This window comes from Galeopterus variegatus, unplaced genomic scaffold (assembly GCF_000696425.1).
Source record: "Galeopterus variegatus unplaced genomic scaffold, G_variegatus-3.0.2 Scaffold7414, whole genome shotgun sequence".
In the NCBI taxonomy this organism is placed as follows: Eukaryota; Metazoa; Chordata; class Mammalia; order Dermoptera; family Cynocephalidae; genus Galeopterus; species Galeopterus variegatus.
Genome location: NW_007733525.1, coordinates 20051 through 29081, shown reverse-complemented (window position 1 = coordinate 29081; position 9031 = coordinate 20051). Strand labels below are relative to the sequence as shown.

Here is a 9031-nt window from a genome sequence, read left to right as displayed (position 1 = left end):
TTGAGCACTTAAAGTTTCCTGGCCTTTGTTGACTGGGCCGCTCTCCCGTTCCCACAGCCGGGCTTGGGTGCTCTCAGGAGTCCTCCTCTGTGTCGGCCCCAAAACCTCGAACCTGCTGCCACTTGTTTGTCGATGCAGGATCGTTGTTGAAAGAATTATTCGCCTTTTGTTGCTCTTGGAAATGCAATTAATACTCTGGTATCACAGCGCACAGCTCTCAGGATCGCGCTGTCTCCTGGCACGGCCGCTCCAGACCCGTCGCCATCTTCTCAGCAGCAGTGCTTTTTAAAAATCACTGTAAGCATCTCATTCCATTCAGTGACTTCCAAAATCTTGAATTTGGCTTTCAAAGGCCTTCACCATCAGGCCTCCAACCTGTCTGGGTTTACCTTACTCCTCTCTCCCACTCAATCCATACTGGATTTTTATTAGCTTCTTGGAAACACCATGTTCTTTTATGTTTCCCACATATTCTTCCTCTACCTGAAATACTTTATCCCTTCAAAACTCAACTTACATATCACTTCCTCACTGAAGCTTTTCTGGGACATCCAGGAGTAGGTTGTGACCCCCGGTTTCAAAGATAGTGTCTTTCCCGGCATACCTCATCTTGTAAAGATTTATTCATATCTATCTTCCCAACAGAGCACAAGCTGCATAAAAGTAGAAGCAGCGTGCGTCTTATTCACTGTTTTTATCTTCACTGCTTAGCACAATGCCTGGCATATGGTATGTGTTATTATATTGTATATGTCATTCCTTCTAAATCAGATGATTTCACAATTAACAAATCAGAAGATTTGGCAATACCAGGTACATATTCCCACATCACAATTACACACTTTGAGCAAAGTAGTTGTTCAGGTTAAACAGAACATGCCTTCTCCAGCTCACCAGAAATCTCACTGGACGAGCCACACCCATCATCGACGGAGTATGCCTGGCCCCTCGGCATCTGAGTTTGCAACCACTACATGCTTGTCTCTTCTCCTAAACTGGGTAGTTCCTTGTTTTGTGAGTTCCTTGAAATAATGAAGTGAATTTTATTCATCTCTCAATCCTGCCTCACTCAGCTTGTTTCCTGGGATATAGCAGGTTCTCAATAATGTTCATTATTTGATTGATTTAAAAGGATTAATGTTTCCCTATTGATATTTATTTATTTATTTATTTATTTGTCCTTTTTGTGACTGGTAAGGGGATCGCAACCCTTGGTGTGGGGTTGGTTCATTATTTGATTGATTTAAAAGGATTAATGTTTCCCTATTGATATTTATTTATTTATTTGTCCTTTTTGTGACTGGTAAGGGGATCGCAACCCTTGGTGTGGGGTTGCCCACACCGCGCTCAGCCAGCGAGCACACCGGCCAGTCCTATATAGGATCTGAACCTGCGGTGGGAGCGACACTGCACTCCCAGCGCTGCACTCTCCCGAGTGCACCATGGGGCTGGCTCTCCCTATTGATATTTAATTTCAATCAAATTTAAATGTTATGAGATCTGCTGTGGGAATCTACTGTAGGAGATTCATTAAAATAATGAATATGAACTCAAGGACAGTTCTAAGATATACATGTTTAACATTGAATGAATTAATATTTAATCCACAGAGTTAGGTCCAGCTGGGGCTTCATTTCCAGAAGAAGCTATTTCATAGTCCAGCAGTAGAGAATTATAACTTGGAGGTTTGAAGAATGTCATCATAATAGTGGGTAGCTTATTGAGAGGGAAAAAAATGTGCTGTTCTAGTGCCAACAGCCTGTCCTACTAGGGGCTCCAGTATCCAGATGGTGCTATTATACGTATGCTTATGAATAACCTGAAATAGCAATTGGAGGTATAAGTGTTACTTCAAACAGAAAAGTGACAGTGTTGCTGTTTCAGGTCTCCAACAGACATTTGTAATACTGACAGTAATTTTTGGGTGCTCCCAGGAACCACTAAATTCAGGTTTTGTAATCTACTTGATTCCAACAATTACCTGATCAAAAAAAAAAATACTTGAAGAGTGAAAAATATTAAAGTGGCAAGGATCATTCTTTTTTAGCTATGCTCCTTTAACAATATTTGAATACGTGGCTACTTCAGTACCCCACAAATAATTTGATTATTAATCTGGCAGCAAATATTACAGTCAATTTTAAAAATCCTTTACATTTACAGAGTCTAAAGGACAGTCTCTTCTGTATTTAACAAAGTAAGTCCTCTAATATAACATATAGTCTCTCATCTCTAGTGTGTTTTGTACTTTAACATTGACATAAACATTGAATTAAAAGTAACAGAAAACTCTAATATTAACAAATATAATGAAGATAAATATGAATGTTAATTTTTTGCACATACAGTATATTGAAGGCAATAATATAGTCCAGTCTATGGCCATTAGGAAACAGAAATATTTTTATGTGCATATTAATTTTTAACAGAAGAAAGACATGAAATAAAGAATAGGTTATATGTCAAATTATCCGAACTAGAAATAAAACAAGTTTTGGCTTTTATTTATAAATAAAGAAAATGTTCAGCACAAACAATTTAGATTTTAATCTTCAAGCAGGTAAAAACTTAGATGTTTTTAATTCAATATATTTCTTCTAAAAATTATATTTTATAATGAATTTTATGATGTGTCGAAATACTGTTCTTCTTTCTGCCATTCATTTTTATGTTATTAAGGATAGTTGATAAGACAGAGTCCTTGAGAGAGAGAGAGACAGAAAGATATTTTTTCAAATAAATATCATTTCAAGTCAATACATTCTTAGCCATTTAAATTTCATACAGTGAGTGATTGTTTTAATTAGGCACTGACAAGAGCAAGGAACCATACTTGGTAAACAATACTACCAGTTCCCTTTTAACTCAGTGTTATTTACTTTATGAACACCATTTTTTCACAATTGTTTTCTAAATTACTTACTCTTTTTTCGCTTGGAAATGAGAAATCCAAGATATACTAAACCGTTTAAATAGCATATAAAATTTCTCCACTCTGATTCTACCTCAATTAAAAATAAAAAATTTTACCACCCATATGTGTCTTATAATTTTTTCTGGAGTGTTTGAACTGTCTAAAAAGTTATTCTCATGTATTTTATATAATTCATTGTTTGAAATTACTAGAACTGCTCCACATGTACTTTACCATTAGTTTTTTGTTGTTTGTTTTAATATTCTTAGTTGAACACAAAATATAATTTCCATTTTATATAATATCTTCTAAGGGGCCCAAATTCTGATTCTATATAATGATTCATATCATTTTGTTGTATTGTTTTAATATTTTTCTAAGAGAACAGAATTATTTTCCATTCATTGAGCAGTAGAAAAAAATAAATTTTTTAATTGTCATATGGAGAAACACTTTAGTGATTCCAAAGGTTTATATACAATGTGGTCCTAAAAATAAATACCATAATTTTAATCATTATTATTGCAATGCTCTGGTCTCAGTAGAAAGGTTTGTGCAACTGTGTTTCCCAATCCTTAATAGTTACATATGAACTTATATTAAGAAATAAAAAAAATATGATTTAAAAAAAATCTCAGAACATAGAGGTTCATTTTTGCACATTTAAATATTGCACATATAAGTTGATTTATTTACTCAATTGCCAAAGTGTCACAAATATCAAATAGCAAGCAGTGCCTTCACTTCAGACAACACAGAAAGCTTGTTGAATTAATATTTCTAGGAGTCTTCTTGGATTTTTCTTTTAAATAATGAAAATAAATAAAATACGATTCTTTTTCTTTTCTTTCTTTTTTTTTTTTTTGTCTTTTTTCGTGTCCGGCAATGGATCGCAACCCTCAGTGTCGCACCCGTACCGGACCGGGACCGGCAACGGGATCGCAACCCTCCGTGCTGCGCCCGCACCTCGCTCAGCCAGTGAGCGGGAACCAGTCCGCATGTGGGATCCGAACCCTCGGCAGGAGCGCCACCGCGCTCCCAAGCGGCGCACTGTAGCAGTGCGCCACCGGGCCGGCCCAAAATATGATTCTTTTTCAATGGCCATAAAGTTGAAGTGCTGTAGAACATACTTCTGAAGCATATAACATATATGATTCTCTTGAATAACAATATGACCAATAAAGTAGCTGTCGGTGCAAAACACCTCTTACCTTTCTCTTTGAATACATCTTGGATATTTTAACTGCCCTCTGTCACATTGCACTCTAAGTTCAGATCCAAGTACAGATGACTCTGTCATGTAAGTATCTCTTTTACACAGAAACTCAATATACTCGCCATGGAAAATATGTGGTCTATTGTCAAAATTCCATTTCAAGAGTAAATTATTCTTTTCCATTTCAGCAAAAGATAACATGCAAGGCTCTGGAGAAAAAAAAAGAAGAATACTATCTTGATACATCTCGGATTAACAGGAATCATTGTGTTGCCAACTCATGATGACCTTAAACTCAGGCATGAGAGAGGCAAGTAAGATAGTTAGAATTAATTCAAATCAGAAAATATGTTCAGACCTCACAGGAAACAGTGTGCCATTTATCTCCATAGTCCCCAATACGGAGAAAGGGTAGGTCCCACCAGTCACTTAGTTTTATGACAGTAAGTTTTTCAAAGATAGCAAACCAAAAAAAAAGGTATTTTTCAAGAGCACTGACTAATGGTCAAGTTCAACATTCTATATACCACCTTCATCTGGGTATTTGTTGATTCTCAGACTCAACTGAGAGGCTATGCTGAGAATGACCAATAATAAGCATAGAGAGTGCAGAGTTTTTGAAAATATCATGGGGTTGAGGATAGAAAAATGGAGTTTAGGTCAGCCAAGGCAGACAGGACTCGAGGAGGCAAGAACTCAGAGTGATGGGAGGTGTAGAGAAATGAGCTGGATTCCCTGCACTTGATTTTCCCTTGAGGAACTTGTCTATTCTTTTTTTTTTTTTTTCTTTTTGTCTTTTTTACTGACCGGTAACGGGATCGCAACCCTCGGTGTTGCGTCCGCACCGCGCTCAGCCAGGGAGCGGGAACTGGTCTCCATATGGAATCCGAACCCTCGGCGGAGGGTCGCCGTGCTCCCAAACGCGGTAACGGGATCGCAACCCTCGGTGTTGCGTCCGCACCGCGCTCAGCCAGGGAGCGGGAACCGGTCTCCATATGGAATCCGAACCCTCGGCGGAGGGTCGCCGTGCTCCCAAACGGCGCACTCTCCCATATTCTTGACCTGTGCACAGGGAGAGGATGAGGAGCCAAACAGAAGGTGAACTCAAAGCTACACTGGGTGTTTGACAGTCTCCCAGTAATATCAGAGCTAGTCTAGAAGGAGGTACACACTCTACACTCTCAGTAAAGAATGCTGGAGGGTTACAGTCTATGAGTAAGGGCAAAAAAAAAAAAAAAGTCTAAAAACAAACAGAGAAAACTATTTCTAATTGAATTGAGACCCACTGCACCTACTCTAATCATACCCCAGAGGATAGAATGAGTATTCTCTGGAGTAAGATGGCATCATCCCAAACTCCTAAAATTTTCCATACATAATATTGGATATGCAATAACTGTTAACAGAAATAGCAAGTAATGGGGCTAGCAAATAGAGATAGGCCTACAAAATGATCCAGATATTGGAGTTCACAAACAAAGACTTAAAGATGAGTATGATTAATATGGTCTGGAAATCAATGTTAAGACCGAATCTTTCATCAGACAATTCAAATCTCCAAAAAAAGTATGAAGTGGCAATTCTAGACATGCAAAGATAACAGCTGGAATTGAGAGCTCAATAGATGAGTTTAAAGCAGACTGGACACATCTAAAGGGAGGATTATTGAATGGGAGGAAAATTACTAAATTGAAAGATAAAAAAGATAACAGGAGAGAAAACATAGATTTAAAGGGACAAAGGCACAGTGAAAAGATGTAATATGTGTTTTATGGAATCACATGAAGGGTGAAGAGAGAGAATGTAACAAATTGAAAACATATTAACCAAATATTTCTAAAACCTATGAAAGACATCAAGCACATCAAGATTTAAGAAGTGCTACCAGCTTGAATAAAATGCACAAAGAAACCCACATCTAGGTGAACATAAATAACCTGCTGAGAAAAAGAGCAAAGAGAAATCTCAAAAACAGCAGAAAACAAAAAGTTGTATTCAAATAAGTACCATTAAGAGTGACATTTGACTATTTAACAAAAAACTATAAAACCACAAAAGGATGAAATGACATCTTTTAAAGCACTGAAAAAAATAAGGGTCAAACTGGAATCTATATCAAGCAAAAATATCCTTAAAAAGTGAAGGAAAATAAAGCCATTTGCAGACAAAAAAAAAAAAAAAAAACTGAGAAAATGATGTAAAATAAAATGGTTTTCAGGCATAAAATCATTCTGGTGAGAAACAAGAAAACAAGAAAGGATCAGGATCAAATGCATAGATAAATATATGTGTAAAGTCTAAAAGGATATTGTTGGACAAGACAATAATGTTAATAATATTAAAGTATTTGTAGAATTAAAATGTATGATATAATAATACAAAAATTCAGAAGGTAAATAAAATTAAAGTGTTCAAACATCCTAAAGAAGTGGTAAAAGTACTAATTTATATCAGATTGTATAAATCAAGGTTTTATGATGTTTCTCTATATAACAGTTAAAGGAAAAGTATAAAAAGGTATAATTAACAATCTAATAGAGGGTGAAATTGTATAACAAAAAAAATTTGATTTACCCATAAGAAAACAAAAAAAGAAAAACGAGGCTATAAACAGAAAGGATGTGTAGGAGGTACTTCAAAATATTTGTGGAAAAATTGAATTAAAAAATATGAATCCTTCCACAAGCTTTATGAAGATCTCTTGTTATCTGACATAGTAAGATGGTAGCTATAAACCCAAATATATCAGTAATTACAGCAATACATAAATGGACTGAATACTTTATGAAGAAAAAAATTGTCAGAATGAGTAAGCATATTTTTAAATAAACTAACTATATATTGCTTATAAGAGATGCACATTAAAAGTAAGAGCCCAGATGTCTGAAAATTAATGGATAGAAAAACATATACTATATAAATACTGGTCAAAAGTCCTCTGGTGCAGCTAAAGCAGACTTCAAAGCAAAAACAAAAACAAACAATCAAACAAAAGCATTACCACAGATAAAGAGGGGCTCTTAAAATTATGCAGGGTCAACACACCAAGATTTAATATGTGTCAATTTGTGTATACGTAATTAAAATAGTATCAAAATCTCAAAACAAAAACTGACAGAACAAAAATGAGAAGTGTTTTAAAAAGCACAGTGTGAGACTTTAACATACTTCTCTCTGTAACTGATAGAAAAACAAAACACAAATCAGTACAGCTATGGATGAATTTAATAATATCAAGAACAAAATTCAATCCAATAAACATACATGTAACAACAGTGAACCCAACAATGACAAAGTGAGCATTTTTCAAGTACAAAAGAATATCTACCTAAAGCAAATATATGCTAGTTATAAAGCAAGTATCAACAAATTTCCAAGGACAGATATAATTCAAAGGATGCCTCAGTGGAATTACACTAGACATTAACAACTCAAGGAAAACCAGAAAATCCCCCAAATATTTAGAAATTTAAAAATAAATTTATAAATAATGCAGAGCTCATGGAAGATATCAAAGTAGATATATAAAAATTTTTAACTGAGTGATAGTAAAAATCCAAAATATAAAAATGCAAAAGATGATGTTAAAGTTGTGATCAGAGGGAAATTTATATCCTTAAATTCATATACTAGAAAAAAACATAAAAGTTGAAAATTAATAATCTAGGTATCCATATAAACAAGCTATAAAAGGAAAAATAAAATAAATCCAAGAAAGTAGAGGAGAGGAAAGAATAAAGATATACAACATTTGATGAAAGAACCAACCTATACAAATGTTCATTGCTGGAAAGGCTAATGAAATGTATGGACCTTTAGCAAGAACTGTTGAGAAACAAATAGAAGTTAATAATAGTAATTATAAAAGTTGCATCACTAAAAACATTAAAAAAGAAGATACAAAGATGTCATGAACCAATTTATATCAACTAATTAGGTAATTTAGATGTAATAGACAAGAAACTACTCCCTACCAAAATTAATGAAAGAGATAATAACATAGTATCTATTAAACAAATCAAAGCTATCATTAAAATCTTTCCACAAAGAAAACTCAAGACTAAGATGGCTTATCTCTTGAATTATTACAATTGTCAAGGAAGAAATAGCACCAATCTTACATAAATCTTAATTTATTTTATTAGGTCAGAAGAAACTTGATATCAAACCTGATAGGAAAATAGTAGACCAATCTGTCTCATGAAAAGAGATGCAAAGCTCCTAAGTAAAATATTAGCAAAAAAATCAAACAATATATAATAAGCATAATTCATCGCAACAACGTAGGATTTAGCACAGGAGTGCAATCATGCTTTAACATTCAGAAAAGAAGCGATATAATTTACTAAATTTACAGGAAAAAAAGCCATGTAATAATTATATTATTGTTTCAACAGATATTGCTAAAATTAAACACCCAATGAAAATTCTTTAAAAATGCTCTTAGCAAAATAGAAATAAAAGGATGAAAATTCTTTAAAAATGCTCTTAGCAAAATAGAAATAAAAGGTTTCTACCCCTTTAACTTGATTTTTTCTTTTTCTTTTCTTTTCTTTTTTTTTTTTTTTTTGTGACTGGTAAGGGGATTGCAACCCTTGCCTTGGTGTCACCCGCACTGCACTCAGCCAGTGAGAGCACCGGCCATCCCTATATAGGATCTGAACCCGTGGTGGGAGCGCTGCTGCGCTCCCAGAGCCACACTCACCCGAGTGAGCCATGGGGTCGACCCTTAACTTGACTTTTTAAAGTATTTACCATACCACACTTAAAGGTGAATTATTGAAAATTTTACTTATGATATTGGGAAACAAAGATACCCACTACCTCTTCCATTCAACATTGTACTGAAGTCTTTTTTTTTTTTTTTTTTTTTTTTTTTTTTTTTTTTTTTTTTTTTCCTT

The 9031-nt window shown here is 34.6% G+C and overlaps 1 protein-coding gene across 1 annotated transcript in view; it reads right to left on the bottom strand.

Moving 5' to 3' along the window:
* Nucleotides 1-2474: 2474 nt before the first annotated feature.
* Nucleotides 2475-9031, bottom strand: part of F13B (coagulation factor XIII, B polypeptide) — a gene marked incomplete at its 5' end in the record, with an annotated part of 25306 nt that continues 18749 nt past the window's right edge. The window contains 2 exons of the mRNA XM_008591932.1: nt 2475-2700; nt 4126-4339. Coding sequence (XP_008590154.1) covers nt 2667-2700; nt 4126-4339 — 248 coding nt within the window. The remainder of the gene's footprint in view (nt 2701-4125; nt 4340-9031) is intronic.